We start from the raw sequence: 18,587 nt of genomic DNA, 5'->3' as shown, positions 1-18,587 counted from the left end.
TCTCATTTGCCAAAAAATATCTTGATTATCCCCAAGACTTTTGGGCAAATATTCTGTGGACTGATGAGACAAAAGTTGAACTTTTTGGAAGGTGTGTGTCCCATTACATCTGGCGTAAAACCAACACAGCGTTTCATAAAAAGAACATCAAAGCAATAGTCAAACATGGTGGAGGTAGTGTGAAGATCTGGGGCTGCTTTGCAGCTTCAGGACCTGGACAACTTGCCATAGTTGACGGAACCATGAATTCTGCACTCTATCAGAAAATCCTGAAGGAGAATGTCCGGCCATCAGTTTGTGACCTCAAGCTCAAGCGCACTTGGGTTATGCAGCAGGACAATGATCCCAAACACACCAGCAAGTCCACCTCTGAATGGCTCAAGAAAAACTAAATTTAGGTTTTGGAGTGGCCAAATCAAAGTCAACAAGGGAATTAAGGGGGATGTCGTGGCCTAATGGTTAGAGAGTCGGACTTGTAACCCAAAGGTTGCGGGTTCGAGTCTCGTACCGGCAGGGATTGTAGGTGGGGGGAATGAATGTACAGCACTCTCTCCCACCGTCAATACCACGACTGAGGTGCCCTTGAGCAAGGCTCCGAACCCCCAACTGCAACTTGCCCCCCGGGCGCCACAGCATAAATGGCTGCCCACTGCTCCGGGTGTGTGTTCACGGTGTGTGTTTGTTCACTGCTGTGTGTGTGTGCACTTTGGATGGGTTAAATGCAGATGGGTCACCATACTTGGCCACATATCACATGTCACGTCATGTCACAGTCCATTCCAACTACGCTAGACCGCGTACACACCTCACGCACCGGATGCCGTACGTGCGCCCAAAGACAGTTGGACATAGTGGTGTATTAGAGGTAAAAAATGATATAAATACTGTTCGGTTTCTTGCACAAACCGATCGTTCCGTGTCTTAGGACATCAATGTGTCGTCACGAGCCGCAGGGTTTAATTTGGATTTGTCTGTGCATGTTTTTTTTACTCTCATAGATTTTGTTACCATTGCCATGCATTATACGACTGATAGACTGCAACGGTTGGAGTTAAAAATCATCAAATGTGTTCTACTGAAGAAACAAAGTCACCTACATCTTGGATGCCCTGGGGGTAAGCAGATAAACATAAAATTTTCATTTTTGGGTGAACTATCCCTTTAAGCAAGCAGAATAATGTAAGTGGACTTTTTATTTGTAATTGCTCCTTTGAACGATTACGTAATTGTGGCATCCGTAATTGTAATCATGATTAGAATTTCGATTAATTGTGCAGCACTACTTTATAGTAATGCAATTGAAGCGTATGGGGCAAAACATTCTAGACAAATCCTATTTTTGCAACATTTAAAATGTGCTTTCAAGCTGTTGTAAACTTCTGGTTGTGCTATACAGATGAGAGTCCTGTGGGTGGAGTTTACTCTGTATGTACTTTACAGATATTTAAGTTTTGTCCCTTTTCAGTTATTCTGTACACAATGTGTAAAAATTACAAGGTTTGCCAGTTTTATAACCATGTTATGAGTTTATAATTTTGTCAGACTTGGCACAGAAAACATTGGCAAGTGATTTATCACATTAGTTTTGTTGTTACTCTTCTTATTGTGAATGAGTAGTCGTTTTATATACTTTTTAAACTTTCTTTTAATCTGTAACGGTGGTGGCCGCCCTAGCATAGATAAGCTCTATTAAAGAAAATGTTCTAAAACATTTAAATTAACCCATGATAGCAAAAAGAACACACCACCTATTACGATATTAAATCACAAAGACAGTCAAAATAAACACTGTTCAAAGGGAATATTTATGAGAGAGAGAAAAAACTTCTTTGAAGATAGAGAACAAAAAAAACAGTTCAACACTTCATTTCAAATTCAACTTGAAATCAGTGCAGAAATTGCGTCACGCAGGTTTGCAAACGTGAAGGAAGCTGAAGAGTATAGCGGGTCGTCGTCAGACACCAGGACAGGAGGATGAACATGCAGCTTGTCGTTTTCTACTCCACACGGTAATCCATTAACTCTTACCCATGCAACTGCAAACCTTGCACGCAAACATTCTGATGACGCATATTTTTTTCAGGTACGTCACATCTCCTTTATATACTCTATCCTTCCGCCATTAATTGAAAACTCCACCCCAATCACGCAAAGTAGAAGTAAACAATTTCTGTGGCACGGATTTCCTGCATTGCCACACTCTCCCCCCCCTGGAAGAAAACAACGCATGGTTGTTAAAAGAGAACTTGAATTAGAAACCTAGGAATTCTTCATCATCATCAGAGGTTTCTTGAAATAGCTCACAGTGTTTTTGCTTTTCCTGGAATTCCAATTCTTCAGCCGTTGGAAAGCACATTTTTAAATTACAGACATGAGCTGTACAGACATCTTCTCCAGTGTCTTCCAGGGCTATTTCATAGTTCAGAGGACCCAGCTGCTTCAGTAAGGTCAGTAAGGTAAGGTCCCTTCCACTTCGGTACTAGTTTTGCACTAAAACTATGTTGTGCACTAGACTGTGGGAAGTTACGTAACCATACACGATCCTTGCTTTTGAATGTTAAATCTCTCCTATTTTTGTTGTAATCTCTCAGTTGTCTCAATTTGGCGGTACGGCTGAATTTAAAGCAAACCGGAATTCAGGTAAGAACTGGTCCCATTTCTTGTGGTTATCGTCCACGTTTGCTGCCATCATACTTTTGAGGGTCCGATTCACTCTTTCCGTCATGTTGGTTTGTGGGTGGTCTGCTGTAGTTAGTTTGGGTGTAATGCTCCAATTTTCCCACAGCTCTCTGAAGACAGATGAGACAAACTGGACACCCCTTTCTGAGCGAATGAAATCTGGTACGCCCCATCGAGTCAGGATTTATTTTCTGAAGATAGAGGCAACATTCTGGGCAGTGGATTTACACATGGGGAACAACTCAACCCATCGAGAATAATAATCAACAAAAACAAGCAGGTACTCATTTTAGTTTGTACTTCTTGGTAGTGGACCCATGATGTCGACTCCCAGCATTTGGTTTGGGCGAGTGGTAGTGGTTTGCTGCAATTTTGCAGCAGGTTTTTGATTGTCCTTTTTTATTATTTGACATTTCAAACAGGTTTTCTCATGACGTTTCACGTCGGACCACGTGCCTGGCCAAAACGCTACTTTCTGAAGACGTTTATATGTTTAATAGATCCCTCCATGGCCACACATTGGGCTGGAGTGGTAGTGCTGCAGGAAAGAGGGTCGAAGACTGCTGGGAATGTAGATTCTGTAGTGCAGTTGATTATTTGCCAGGTACGTTTTGAGATGCAGTTTGTCTTCTATGATCTCATATTGCTCTATCAGACTTGCACTGTTCTCTGCAACTGCTTGCAATAGTTTCGTAACTTCAGGGTCTTTGTGCTGTTCCTCCCACAGGACAACATCTGACAATGGCAGTTCTGGATCCTTGTGGCTGGTGTATTGCAACTTGAGATTGGGTGAAGACCTGGATAGTGCATCTGGGGCTACATTGAGTTTCCCTTTTCTGTACTCAATGATGAAAATTTTTTTTTGCAGTCGCAGGACCCAACGGATGAGACAGCTGGTGGTTTTGGTGGAACCCATGACCCATTACAGGGCGGAATGATCAGTGACAACTGTAAAGAGTTTGTGTTCCAGGTAGTGTTGCCATTTTTCCAGGGCCCACACGACTGCCAGACGTTCTTTTTCTGTTGCGGTGTAGTTATGTTCAGCTCCAGTTAAGGTTCTACTTGCATAGGTGATAACCTCTTCCCTGCCAACATCCTTCTGTTGTGCCAAAATGGCACCCAAACCAGTGTCACTGGCAACTGGTAAACGGTGAATTAGACCTGAAGATCTGGATGGCCAAGGATGGGTGGTGAGGTGAGGCAAGACTTTAACTGTTCAAATGCTTGTTGGCACGGAGTTGTCCACTGAAATTGATGTCCCTACTTTTTCAGTGAGTTAAGGGGTTCGGCTATTTTTGAGAAGTTCGGGACAAACCGATGATACCACCCGGCCAATCCGAGGAACCTTTGAACCTCCTTCAGGTTTCTAGGCAGGGGGTAGGCATGAATGGCCTCTGTCTTACTTGGGTCTGCTGAAATATCGTGAATACTTACAACATGTCCTAGAAAGGTGATTTCTTGAAGACAGAACTTGCTCTTCTTCAAATTAATAGTTAGATCAACAGTCTTCAATGGAGGTGGAGGTCATGGAAGTGCTGGGTGATTGAAGGTGAGTGAATGATGATATCATCTATATAGACAAAGCATATTTTTCTCCTTAGTTCCCCTAGGACTGTTTCCAAAAGTCTCTGGAAAGTGGCGGGAGCATTTTTGAGACCAAAAGGCATAAGATTAAATTGATAGAGACCTGCAGGAGTGATGAAGGCTGTCTTGGCTTTGCTATTGGGGTCCATTGTCACCTGCCAATAGCCACTGTTAAGATCAATAGTGGAGAAAATGGCTGCTCCAGAGAGTGACTCCAGAATTTCAGTAATGTTGGGAAGAGGGTAAGTATCACTGTCGGTTACAGAATTAACCTTTCTGTAGTCCACACAGAATCTAAATTTGTCGTCCTTTTTGGGTACCAAGACCACTGGTGAGGCCCAGCCAGAGTGGGATGGTTCAGCAACTCCTTGCTTCAACATTTCAAGCTGTTCTTCCATGGCAAGTTGTTTAAGAGGGGACAAGCGATATGGTTTTCGTTTTATGGGTAACTGACAAGTGGTATAAATGTGGTGTTGCAGAACATTGGTACATCCAGTCCTTAGAGTACACACCCGAGGATTGCTTTCCAGGATGTGAAGCAACTGTTGTTTACCATCTGGAGGTAAATGAGCTTCATCCACTGTATTTTTTATTAACGTTTTTTTCATTCATACTGTCAGATTGTTGTATTAGCAGTTGAGGGGATGGAGGTGGAACAAAACTCAACAAGGACAGAGTCTGTGTTGTTTTCTACTGTTGCAGGTTTTCAGGTTGTGGACTCACAATTGACACACTGGCATTGCCTGGTTGAAAGGGGTACTCTTTTGCAGGGGCAAACTTGAAAGAATATTTTTGATTTGTGACATTAAGCTGCATTCCACTGAAAAAAATTAAGTCCAACCCCAGGACTACAGCATAGGTGAGGGCTTTTGATGACAGAACAGCAGTAGGTATAGTGAAATCTCGGTCATGGAGTTGTATGGTGGTATTCATCCAGCCTAATGGAATCTCTGCTCCTCCATTTGCTAGATAGAGAGGACCACTGGACCATGGATGGAGCTGATCTGGTGATGTGAGCTGTTTCATGAGAATTTCATGAATGAGTGTGTAACTTGCATCAGTATCCACGATGGCTTTTCCAGTCCAGGCAGCAATACTAATGGGAACGACCAACTGCTGAGGTACTGTCATTGGTGCATTAAGGCTTGTGAAGATTGAGGCTTTCTTAGAGGTAGATGGAGGCTTCTGCATTCTTGTGGCAGTCACTGAGTTGTTAGAAGACTGACCCCTTGTCTGAGGAGATGAATAGGGATGTTTGCTGCTGGTAAATTGGTGTGCAGATGACTGAGGGGACTGTGGAGGGATATAGTGTGGACATTTGCCTGGCGGATGCTGTGCTCTGCATCTCCAGCACTGAACTGGGATTTTCTCAGCAGGTTGGCGCGATGAGGGTCTTTGTGATGTGGTTGGATGCTTAGGGCCCATTCGACCTTCATATTGAAGCTGTTGTTCATAATCTTTTTCCAGCTTGGTGTCCTAACTTGACTAATTCCTCTACAGTACTCACCCGACTACGCATTGGCTGGCAAGGTAAGGCTTGATGTTCTTAAGTATCATCTTTACAATGTCACCTTCAGTTAGATCTGCCTTCCATCTTTTACAAAGGGCTCTGTAGGAGAATGCAAAGTCTCTAATAGATTCTTTCTCACTTTTAATTTTTGTTCTGACCCGTTCAGCCAGAGAAAAAAACTTTTGAAGATAGAGAAAAAAACAAACAAACAAAAAAACCGTTCAACACTTCATTTCAATTCAACTTGAAATCAGTGCAGAAATTGCGTCACGCAGGTTTGCAAACATGAAGGAAGCAAAAGAGTGTAGCGTGTCATCGTCAGACACCAGGACGGGAGGATGAACAGGCAGCTTGTCGTTTTCTACTCCACACGGTAATCCATTAACTCTTACCCATGCAATGGCAAACCTTGCACGCAAACTTTCTGATGACGCATTTTTTTTCAGGTATGTCATCTCCTTTATATACTCCATCCTTCCGCCGTTAATTGAAAACTCCACCCCAATCACGAAAAGTAAAAGTAAACAATTTCTGTGGCACGGATTTCCCGCATTGCCACAAATCTTTAATGTCAGAAATATATTCCTATGATATGACCCACTTGATGTCCATTATGTATGCAAGGCAATCAGATCTGTGTCCATTCCAGAATACAACGCTCACTTTTCACAATCCAATCAATGCCTTGTGTTTTTCTTGTTCGATAGCCATTTCAGTCAGAAATGTGTCACAATATGGTAGTAAAGTCTGTTGCAACTTCTGTTTTATGACTTCTTAAATGTTTTTGTGAAACATTGCCTAATAGAAACTCCAAGTGCATTACTTTAAACAGCTTGTCACAGATGCTGTCCATAGAGCCAGAGGTACTATAAAGGGGACCATTCATAGGTTAAATAAAACCTAACACTCAATTTTAGTGGTTGTAAGAACAGAAATCTTTTTTTCATAAAGGTCATTTACTATAAATATTGCATGTGCGTTAACTGGACCAGCCTGGAAAATAGCGTTTTTAACTAGAGATCGACCGATATATCGATTTACCGATATTTTTCCCGGTATTTAAGCATTTTACAATAATCGGATATCGGTTTTGTAATGTCGGATTCACAGATAAACGGCGCCATCTTGTGGATGTTTTGAGAATTGCATGCAGGATCACCATTGCAGCGCATCTGAGGGAAAACAAGACAACAACAACGGTGTGCACGGGTACTTGATTTACTGTAGTTAGTAAACTTTATTTAACATAACAGCCATTAATGCACAAATTAGATGTATTACATAAATGCCTGATATGCAGTTTGGCTCGAAGAAATAGAGACAAACTCATGGAGTCACGGAAAATAATCCGTCAAGTCCTGTCCCAATAAAGACGTAACTTTGCGTGAATTAAATAATATTTTTTTAACGTGAAGTGACATGTGGCCAAGTATGGTGACCCATACTAGGAATTAGTGCTCTGCATTTAACCCATCCAAAGTGCACACACACAGCAGTGAACACACACCCGGAGCAGTGGGCAGCCATTTATGCTGTGGCGCCCGGGGAGCAGTTGGGGGTTCAGTGCATTGCTCAAGGGCACCTCAGTCGTGGTATTGAAGGTGGAAGAGAGTGCTGTACATTCACTCCCCCCACCCACAATCCCTGCCGGTACGAGACTCGAACCTGCAACCTTGGGTTACGAGTCCAACTCTCTAACCATTAGGCCACAACTTCCCATATGTAGCCATGAATGGGCGCATGTTGGAAATAAAAGTGCTGAATTTAATTTGCTCTCTGTTGTCTATATGCTCATCATCTCATGAAGTCGGAGTCACGTAGGCTAAAATAATCCGTCAAGTCCTCTCCCAATAAAGATGTAACTTTGCATTAATTAAATAATACAGCCATGAATGAGCGCATGTTGGAAATAAAAACGCTAAATTTAATTCTCTGTCTGTTGTCTATGCTTTGTCTATGTCATTAGTCTCGTGAAGCCGCTTTCATATTGCTGTTCACTCACCGGGTTGATGCTCAGGAAATGCTCCAGCACGGCCACCGCATGTAACTTTTAACAAGATTCACTTGTTTAAAACACACTAAATTGTATTAACATTTACTGTATAACCATTATTTCGCCCTATTACACCCTAAATTGTATTAACATTTACTATATAACCATTATAAATAGATACAACTCTATGGAAATTAATAATTTATTATCTCCACGAGCGATCGCAGTTTGAGTATAGTTCTGTGTAAATGCATAGATAAACTGCACTCTTATAGTTAATATTAGTGTTGCTGCTGATGCTTTAAATAAAATGTTTTTTTATTGTTGTAATGTGAAGATTAAATTTAACATGAAAGACATTTTCAACACTTTTCAACACTTTTTTTAAAGATGACTGAAAGGAGGAAAAACCAAAGTGAAGTATGGACTTCACTCAGTCATTTATTTACTTTATAACAGTAAATAAATATTGGTTCTGCATATCGTTTATCGGGCACATAAACATGCAAATAATTGGTATCGGTTATAAAATATCAATATCGGTCGATCACTATTTTTAACCAGACTTCAGCAGAAGTTATGATACTACTGCTATCGGATTGATTATTTTTTTATTTGAAATGTAATTTTGACAAACAGTCTTTTCCCAGTCAGTAGATAGGAGTTAGAGGAGAATGGGGTATCGTGAGCTATTTTAATAAGTATGGATAATGTGATCTTTCTGGGTAAGCAACAAACAATATACGTGCAAATGAGCTTTTGTGTGTGTGTGTGTGTGTGTATAAAAGCATGTTTGTGTGTGGCTTAAACGTAGTGAATAATTAGGAATTTATTAAATCAATATTGTGAGCCATTGGTTCAACTTCCCCCAACATGTTTTACCCCACAACCTCAATTTTAACAAAACTGTTTCACACAGTGATTAAGATGGATGTTTTGTAGCTTGCACTGACTTAAATTAACATGTAACAATGTCCCAAAATGTATTTCTATTTTAATTAATATACCAGAAAACCCTCTACGGACACCTTAGCAATTGAATCGCCATTGGCTAGTAATTTTTTCAGTTTACTCGCCAGACTGCGAGAGAGATATATATATATATATATATATCAACTGTTTTGTCCTCATTTGCTTATAACTCTCACCATGTGCTTGAGTCCTCAAGATGAACTGAGTAATGTGAACTACGATTTGTGGCCACTTGATTACTTTTGTTTTTTGTTATCTAGAAAGATGGGTGGGGGGGTACTCCTTTCTCCCCTACCTACACAGAAACGGGGTGTTATAATGGCTGCGACTGATGTGACGTGCTTTGAAAGCACCTTGATGGAGCTTCACACATACAGGTAAGCAGATGCTTTCACACTGTCTGGATATACAACACTCTAAAGAAATGTTAGACTCACCTTGGTTCATGACCACGAGGCTGCCAGTCAGAAGAGCAACACAGTTGGTGGGTTGGTGGTTGTGGAGGTACTGAAATCCCCAGCCGCGGTGGTACGATTTCTCATACATGTAACGTGAAGCATTCGCAATCACCTGCAGGAAACGCTCCTGCTGAACTTTACTGAGATACTCATAGAGGAAGTCGTATGCTGTAGCAAAGCCAACCAGAGAGTGAGCTATGGGAACCTCATCCCACGGAGCATCTTTCACCATCCTGAAACAAAACAGCAGCCACCTTTAAAACTCTGAAACACATACTCTCTCACACATCTCACAGCAACCAAGCAGTGTTTTCTGCCTTTTTTTAAAGGAACACTCCACTATTTTTGAAAATAGGCTCATTTTCCAACTCCCCTAGAGTTAAACAGTTGAGTTTTACCGTTTTCGTATCCATTCAGCCGATCTCCGGGTCTGGCGGTAGCACTTTTAGCTGTAGCTTAGCATAGATCATTGAATCTGATTAGACCGTTAGCATCTCGCTCAAAATTTACCACATCGTGTACCAAGACCGACGGAAAATGATACGTTTTTCTTCAGAACTTTTCATTTTCCGTCGGTCTTAGTACACGATGTAACTACAGAAGAGTCAAGTTTTAAATAGGAAAAATGTAGAAACTCTTTGGTCATTTTTGAGTGAGATGCTAACGGTCTAATCAGATTCAATGATCTATGCTAAGCTACAGCTAAACGTGCTACCGCCAGATCCGGAGATCCGCTGAATGGATTCGAAAACGGTAAAACTGTTTAACTCTAGGGGAGTTGGAAAATTAGCCTATTTTCAAAAATAGTGGAGTGTTCCTTTAAGAGAGAGCTTAGAAAAACAGCAATTGCAGTGCTTCTATATGTGAGCCTTTGGTTTGCTTTTGAAAGGAAAGCTGCTGTAGTCTGCAATCTAAACAGGTATTTGATTATTTGAGAGTAGGGGTTTTTACAGTCATAGACATTACCACATTCTTGTCATGTGAAGTGATCCAAAAAATAGATCCTGATATCGATTATTGAAGCTTTTATCAGAAGCTCTGTCATATCTGGATACATATAGAAACTCTCTGCTGACTGGTAACTGAATTTAAGTTTTGTTTAGAAAAAATACTATTAACACTATAAATATTAGTATTATAGTAGTATTATTCAATAATTCAAGCTTACACTGCTCCGACAGAAGAATGAATTTCTTATACAAAATTCACATACAGGTCAGGTCTTATTTTTTAAGAATTAATCGCAAAACATTAAAGTGACAAACCTACTTTTTCCAGTTCATCTTTAACCAATCTGATTCTTTTAATTCTACTCGGCAAGGAATTAGTAAAAATATCAGTAGCAAATTTTAGCTATGTATAATTGACATGCAAAGTGGACAAAATATTTCAAAATATATAAAATATATAAATTAATATTAAATAATATAACAAACTAATTAACATAATATTTTGTGTTTTATCAATAAAATTGCAATAACATAATAACCACTAACGTTTTCAAAGAAACCCGATTCAGATTAATTCATAGATAAACAATGGCCACATAGATAGATTAATGTCCACACTACAGTATACATTTCTCCATTCAAGTAAGGATTTAGGAGGCAACTGACGTGCAATTCATTGGATAGCATCACTATCTAGGAGAGAAATGGAGAAAAAAAATATAATCACAAGCTTGCATAAGCTAAAAGTTTCAAGTGTTTACATCAAAGCAATTTGCAAACTTCTATTTGTAAATTAGCTTGGGAAGAAAGTGCCTGGCTAGTAGAATATACATAATGTAAATGCTCATATTTAAGCTTCTAAAGAGCCTTAGATGCTGTAGAGCTGAATCAGTGCTACAGCTATCTACCTACAATCTGGAGTGTGAGTAATGATGACAACAATGTTATGAGCTCCAGAAGTTGGAGGTTTGCGTTAGGCTGGTCTTGGTTGGCCACTACATGCTGGCGGCAGTGTAAATGAGAGTGCAGAACCGCAGCAGTTAACCCAACTATCCACACTGCTTAAACAGAACCTCAGCACTCATTCTGAGGCACAACAGGAGGGCCACATCTGAAGTAGGTAAGGAAAAACTTGCAATATGAATAGTTAGGACTTTTTAAGATTTTTAGTTTTAAGAGCTATGCACACATATAAGTCTACATTTCCTAAAACCATATAACTCCCAATATTCCAGAAACAGAGAACTTAATAGTCTGGGTTATGCATACTGTATAACCCAGGCTCCCTGAATGAAAGAATGTGACGCTGCTTCAGTAGCCAGTATGGGAGCTCTGCCCAAAAGTGAATCATTCCACAGCATCATCCCAATTTATAGACATAAAGACTGTTATGTTTCTGAATAAATCGAATTAATTAATGATTCAATAACTCATTGCCATGAGTCCATGACTCCAGACAGTCACTTGCCCCCACCTATTCAAGGACCGGAACTTGTATAATTAAGAATAAACGCCATCCATAACTGTTCACAAGTGCATAAGACAGCTGAAGATGCATCCTAACCTAGATAGAGCCATCTTGCAATTCCTGTTATGCTAGAGGCAGAGGTCACACAATTTCCGAATAAGAACGAATGTGTCGGAATAAAATGATGACAGTGGAATCTGGGTCAATGTCATTTGCAGTTCAGTGAACAAGTTAAATCCATCAGCTACATTTTTGTTTTGATTATTGAAGACATGGAAACCAGATATTTTGGGGACAGCAATTAAACCTTTGATAAATTTGATGGGCTACATGTCTAAGCTTTTAGAGCAGTGTTACTCATTGCGCGGCTTGCGAGCATATGCGGCTCGCCAAGCTTTAATGTGTGGCTCGCATGGCAGATGGCAGTAAATAATGCGATGATATGATCAATACAGATATTTAATAAAACATTAAAAACAAGCAGGGCTAAAACTAAGCTATTAAAAAAAACTCACACCGTGTCTACACTGGACACGAGCGTCGTGGTGCGACGCGACAAAAGACAATAGAACCCATTTTAATTATGGCCCAATGATTTCTGCGATGCGGAAAACGCGGACGGAATTGCGGAATCCAGTCATAAAAACAGAATTGACTGTATAATGCGGAATGCCACGGAATTTGTCAAAGTTTGGGTGAATAAATCAAAAGTAGGTCATTACACTTAAATCAAATCGCAATATTGACTGGTATCTGTAAATGTTAAGCTGCAAAAATACCATTTAAATATGAATCCTACATGTCTCTTTATGAATGAATGGCACAGACGCGCGGTTTCGTTTACTACACACATACTGAAGTGTGCAGTGTTTTCAGCGTCCGCTGTCTCGCTAAATGAGAACATAAATAGCCTACATGAACAACAGTCAGTGTTTGCTCTATTATAAATCTTTTATATGTTAAAAATACCCAAAACAGCGGAATTACAAGATGGAAATATAGACTAGAAAGATATTTAAACTTGCTCTGCCCTTACGTCCATGATATTGACTCACTGCGGATTTGTTTTGGCAATCTTTCCAGCTCTTAACGCCGAACGTGCTCTTATGGTTTGATACATGATGGGCTAATGTAGAAGCAAATAACTTTAAATAAATTACTTTAAAAAATAACTTTGTATTGCATTGCATATTGTATGTTCAGGGATGACAGATTGAGAAGCAGACATGCTATTTATGACTGGATGTAACTTTTCATTCTTTGCAGCAAAAGTGGCTCTCCTATTAACTTTGTCCTATAAGTGCGGCTCTCGTGAAAAAAATAGTAAAGATCACTGTTTTAGAGGGTTATCATCACAAGGGCTTCAAATCTTGTAAGGCCCAGCATTTTAATTTTTGACTTTTAAGTCAAAACTTAGAACTGTTTTTAAAAGGACAGTTTAAAGAATGTGGGTAATCAAACAGTTGCTATAGTATTTTTTCCCACACCTTGGAAGTCAATGGAGACCAGCAACTGTTTGATTACCCACATTCTTCAAAAATGTCATCTTTTATGTTTAACAAAAGATAGAAACTTGTACAGGTTTGGACCAACATGAGGCTGAGTAAATAACAGAATTTTCATTTTTGGGTGAACTATCCTTTTAAAAGAATTTCGGATATTTTTCTTTTCCACATTTTAGTCCAGGTGAAAATCTGCAGTTAATTTGTGGCAATCACATAGGAACAGACTGATCTTCATAAACTTTAGCAGTGACACAGCGCAAGCAATATCAGAGGCAAGGTAAGCGTGTAAGAAGCATCAGATACAAGTTTAGACATATCAGAGGTGAGTCTAACTGTCACTTCACTGCATTCGAGGCTTTTGTGGTTGTAGTGTCAGAGGCAGGTTTGGCTGTGTGAAGGTTTTAGAGATATTGTACAGGAAGCAATATGGTTGAAAAAGCAGGTTTCTGCAAAAAGTATTATCAAAATTATCAAGCTCTAGACTGTTAAAGTTACAGTGACTGAACACAAAGTAGGCTGTGCATAAAACCTGTGTGCAAATGTTTTCACGCAGAAATCCTGATTCATCAAGAAGTTCTTGTGTAAACTCAAACCACATGTTTCTGAAAAGAGAATTATTCCAGCCTTAGAAACCTGAAAGTGTTAAACTGACATTCAAAAACAACAGTAATAATAATAATAATAATAATGGTTTATGCTTTTATATATATTAGAAATTGAGTATCGAACATGATTTGTGTCATAGTTGGATGTAGGATAGTTTCTGAACAAAAACATGTAAACAAGTGTAGTCTAGGCCTGTATAAAAGGCGTTCATTGTGTTTCATCTGGGTTTGAGAATAGCACACTTGGCTTTACTTGAAGATCCTGCCACACACAGAGTGCATCTTTACACAGCATGAAGGAAAATGTGTACCTTGTATGCATTTCAAGTCGCTTTGGATAAAAGCATCTGCCAAATGCAGAAATGTAAATACGTTTGCAGAAACTCCTCCACTATACTCCCCTGCCTAAACCACACTCTAATCCAGGTCATGGCACCAATGTAACTCGTCCTACTTGCACTGCTCTGAGCAGGTCAACCTGCACAGGAAGGCTAAAGACTGCAACCACTACCGTCAGTTGTTTACATGCACAGCTCTTATAAGATGACCCAAGCATAGCTTCTTTCACGGCTAAGTAGCACATCAAATACGTGAGCTCAGAAACAAACAAACACACTACTTTACCAGTTGGGCTGCACAGCCATGCGCTCCATGTATTCCTTGGCTACTTCCAGTGCACCGGCGCGGTGCGGGTACAGCAGGCAGAACATAGAGAGCAGGCCTAAGTTGTTCCCATAGACTTCGTTCCAGCGGGCACTAAACTCAGTAGGGTTCCAAGGGGGCAGATACTCCTCCGGTCGCTCCAGTATGGCCTCCCCGGCCTCCCGGATCTGTCGGGCCAAAGCCTTGTGCGTCCCCACCGCCGCCCGCTGCAGCTCCTCAACCTCTGCCTGGCCGAAGTACAGCATGGGGTGAGTTCCCTCGTAGTTCCCTCCAAGGAACGGAATGCCTCCACTGGGGTCGGCTCCAGCCAGAGCTAGGGACACTAGTGCACTTATAAAGAACACTGTTGGTGCCCCACGGGTGTAAGTTCTCATTCTGGCATCAGAGAGGGAGAGACCACATCACCTTGCTCCCTCTCAGCTGAGGAGACAGAAGGAGAGAGATGTTATTGTCCCTGTGTTACACTACTGGGTCTGAATGCCTGCAGTAATTACAGCCAGCTGTAGGGCTGATCTCTCTGGGCTTCTATGCATTTATGAAATGGAGACGAAAGTGCACCGTGCCGCTTTTCTTCATTAGGCTCACAGGAAACACCTCATGCCTGAAAGCTACCTACACTCTAAAAAATGCTGGGTTGACCCAACCTTGGGTCAAAAATGGACTAACCCAACTTTTGGGTCGAAAATGTAATTAAAACATTTAACCCAATGGTTGGGTTAGTCCATATTTGTCCCAAAGTTGGGTTGAAACAACCCAGCATTTTTAGAGCATACATACAGCATTCAAAAACACAATCAAACACAAATCTTTAAAGGTCAACATGTCTCTATGATAATCGGGGAGTGTTTGAGTAGAGTTTGAGCAAATCTTAAACATCGCTGTTCCTGAATACAAATGCAAACCATTGCTGTTCCGGAACCACTTTCCAGAACACTCTTCCACCGACTGCCATGCATTGGACCGATAAAACTCACTCATTGCAATGAATCATTGACGCCGGTTTGGCTGGATATTATGGTCAAGTATGAACCCCTGCTATTAGATGCTGCACCATCTAGTTCTAAGAATCTTCCTTCTCCATATAGAGTGCTGTACGAATGAGTCTTAAATCCTGGAAACGAGTTAGCATTTTTGAACCGTTCCATTGTCCAAAAGTCAATACATTTTTTGAATGGGAAACATAAGTTCAAGTTATTTTTACATTTAATTCTATGACATAAAGTAAAGTCATGCGACTATGGCGTAGCATATAAAATTACATCATCCTTGCAGCAGTCTATCAAAGCCATTCATATTCTGACCAAAACATTTAGCAAACAACATATATCACAACAACATTTTCCTGTAGTTCCAGAATAATTAGTCACATGCCATTTATAATGTAATCATTGACTTAAAATAACATATCCGAGGGGGTCATTCGTTAGCCTAGCAATTGCCATTGAGGTGTATGGGAATGCTAATGTATAGCTTTCTCCAGGAATCACAGACCTCCTTGGTTTGAACAAACAAAGCCACAGTGTTTACACTTTTGAGGAAGTCAACCTATGTATAGCTTACTTATATCTGACTGGGCATACAAGCTAAGAAAGGTGAAAGTAAACGTTCACCTTTAATAAGTGATCAGCTGTCCAGACACAGAGAGTGCTTACAATTTATTTATTTCGATTAGCTGCATTTAAGCCTGTTGTGTCAGAGAACAGCCAGAACTTGCTAATATTCAACGAACCATAACCTTGTCTTTCCAAGAGCAGGAATGTGAGCTCTCTGCTCCTCCTCCAGACTGACTAACACGCCGTTGGTCAAATGGAAAATTAGCTGGTCCAGTTTTATGGGGTGTCTAGACATGTGTCCAGTGCAGCCGGTATCTATTACCGCTGTCTTAAAACACACACACACACATCTGGTTTACTATCCTTGTGGGGACTTTCCATAGGTGTAATGGTTTTTATACTGTACAAACCATATATTCTATCACCCTACTCCTAAACCTACCCCTCACAGAAAACTTGCTGCATTTTTACATTCTCAAAAAAACTAATTCTGTATTATTTATAAGCTTGTTTCACCATGGGGACCTTAGGTCCCCACGGTGACATGAGTCCCCATGTGTGTGTATTCAGGTTTCCACCGGGATAGAAAAACATGTAAACATACACACACTCAGACAAACCCAGCCTTTACTTCAAATATGATCCTTCCATCCTGTTGCTCAATATATGAGTGATCTAATCACAACTTAAGCTGCATCTTTAATTCATCATTTCCTAACAGTTAGTACTGCACTCACTGGATTCCAGATAACTCTTTAGGAAAAGTGAAACCAAATAGGGCAAGTCACAGCAGTGGCCATTGACCCCTCAACCTCGGCATTCCAGCTAGGAAACACATGGGCAAACAACTAATGCTTGCATTAGCTGTGTGTGAAGGATCTGAGCACACACACTCAAAGATGCAGAGAACAGGCTTGTTTTAATCCAGTTTATCTCTAAACGAAAAAAAGATACTTTGTATGTCATTTCTAATGTTCTTTTATAAATCTATGATATAGAAAAAAACATGCTCTCAGAGAAAGAGATATCTAATTATGTTCTTTTGCTAACCTCAATTCTACATTGTCTATTTTGTTAATTATAATATGTATATATATATATATATTTATATTATATATATATAATGCAAGTCACGGATCGCAAATATTCCATGTGAAAGATCTACGAAAACATTAAGGCATTAAAAAAACTAAAGAGGATAAATGTTTATAGTATAAAAGCTAATAAGGAAAACAAATATAATGGAACTTTTTTTAACTTCACGTGAGTGTTCCGACTCTCAGAATCAAGATTTCAAAAAGCTCTTTGAAGTTCAAGACATCAAAACTTCTATCGATCGTAAGAAGTTACAATGAGTTCCGTTACCTCTCAGATCCACTGGCGTTATCGTAACCTTCCCAAAAAACGCCGAGATCATAGGTTTCATGCCTGATGGAAAGCTTCCGTGGGCCTGAAAGTGTTTGTCGTCGAGAGATGCGCACAACCGCAATCAGCTGCGCAGAAAGTCACTAAACCCAACGTCACATCTGCTGGAGGAGGTGCGGTGTGGAGGAGAGGGAGGAGAAACAGCCATTTCCCCCGGGGGTTTCTCTCTCTTCAGTAACACTTTCAGTATAGCCTGTAACGTACTATGACCACGCACTTATATTACAAAGTACTTATAAAACCTTATTCAAACAATTGTGTTTTGCTATAACTGAAAACATGTATGGTTGTTGGTTAGTACTTACAAATTACAATGCGCGGCCTCTTATAAGACATGGACACCTTAATAATTAATAATGACATTTGAGTAGTGGACATCAAATGCTCTTGAGAGTTGTGGTTTTGACGTTCTACCACATACATTTTTATGAATTACAATGAATCACACACATTAGGCAGAAAACAAACAAACAAGCTTTCCTCTTATATGTTATTATTGTAAATGGAACCCACACTCCCGTTTCCGCCACTGAATACAAAATAAAAAAGGTAATTACGGCTTTTCATGTCACAATTCTGACTTTTTTCTCGTAATTGCGTGATACAAACGCACAATTCTGACTTTTTTCCTCCGAAAATGTGCAATTGCGAGTTAAAAAGTCATAATTGTGAGCAGGGCCGCATTAAGACCGCACTGGGCCCCGGGGCTATGACTTACTGCAGGGCCCCCCATCACAATAATGATATATACATATACATATACATATATATATATATATATATAGGGTACAATGGGGCTAAAGGCCCACCTTAAGAAAAAATGTGCCATTCCCTGCGTAATTCATATTACGTATATATTTTTTCTACAATTTATACATTTTAGGCTCAGTGAATGGCACATTTTTTCTTAAGGTGGGCCTTTAGCCCCGTTGTACCCTATATATATATATCATTATTGTGTATTGAACATTAATGGAGCAACAGATTTTGTGTGAAAATAAATCATTCAAGTTGTTTATTTTGTTTAAAAATCGTATAAATGTATGAGGTGGCAAGAGGGGCCTTTTACCCCACACACGGGATAAAAGGCTCACCAGCACGGGGTAAAAGGCACACAGTATTTATACAAGTACTTCAACTAAAATAATGTTTTTTTTAAAATAATGTCTAAGTTAATACTTGTTCAAAACAATCACTTTAGCAAAGTTTGTACTATTTTCTG

The 18,587-nt window shown here is 39.9% G+C and overlaps 1 protein-coding gene across 2 annotated transcripts in view; it reads right to left on the bottom strand.

Moving 5' to 3' along the window:
• The window catches only part of LOC107548286 (dermatan-sulfate epimerase-like), a 29,503-nt gene extending 12,026 nt beyond the window's left edge, over nt 1–17,477 (bottom strand). For both annotated transcript variants that reach the window (XM_016228917.1, XM_016228918.1), the window contains exons 1-3: nt 17,306–17,477; nt 14,349–14,807; nt 9,176–9,429 (exon numbers count right to left, since the gene is read on the bottom strand). In XM_016228917.1, coding sequence (XP_016084403.1) covers nt 9,176–9,429; nt 14,349–14,761 — 667 coding nt within the window. In that variant the 5' untranslated portion in view covers nt 14,762–14,807; nt 17,306–17,477. The remainder of the gene's footprint in view (nt 1–9,175; nt 9,430–14,348; nt 14,808–17,305) is intronic.
• Between the last annotated feature and the right edge of the window lie 1,110 nt (nt 17,478–18,587).

Source organism: Sinocyclocheilus grahami, unplaced genomic scaffold (genome assembly GCF_001515645.1).
Source record: "Sinocyclocheilus grahami isolate Dianchi unplaced genomic scaffold, SAMN03320097.WGS_v1.1 scaffold345.1, whole genome shotgun sequence".
Lineage (NCBI taxonomy): Eukaryota > Metazoa > Chordata > Actinopteri > Cypriniformes > Cyprinidae > Sinocyclocheilus > Sinocyclocheilus grahami.
Note: the sequence above shows the minus strand (reverse complement) of the source record. Positions and strands in the feature narration are given on the sequence as shown.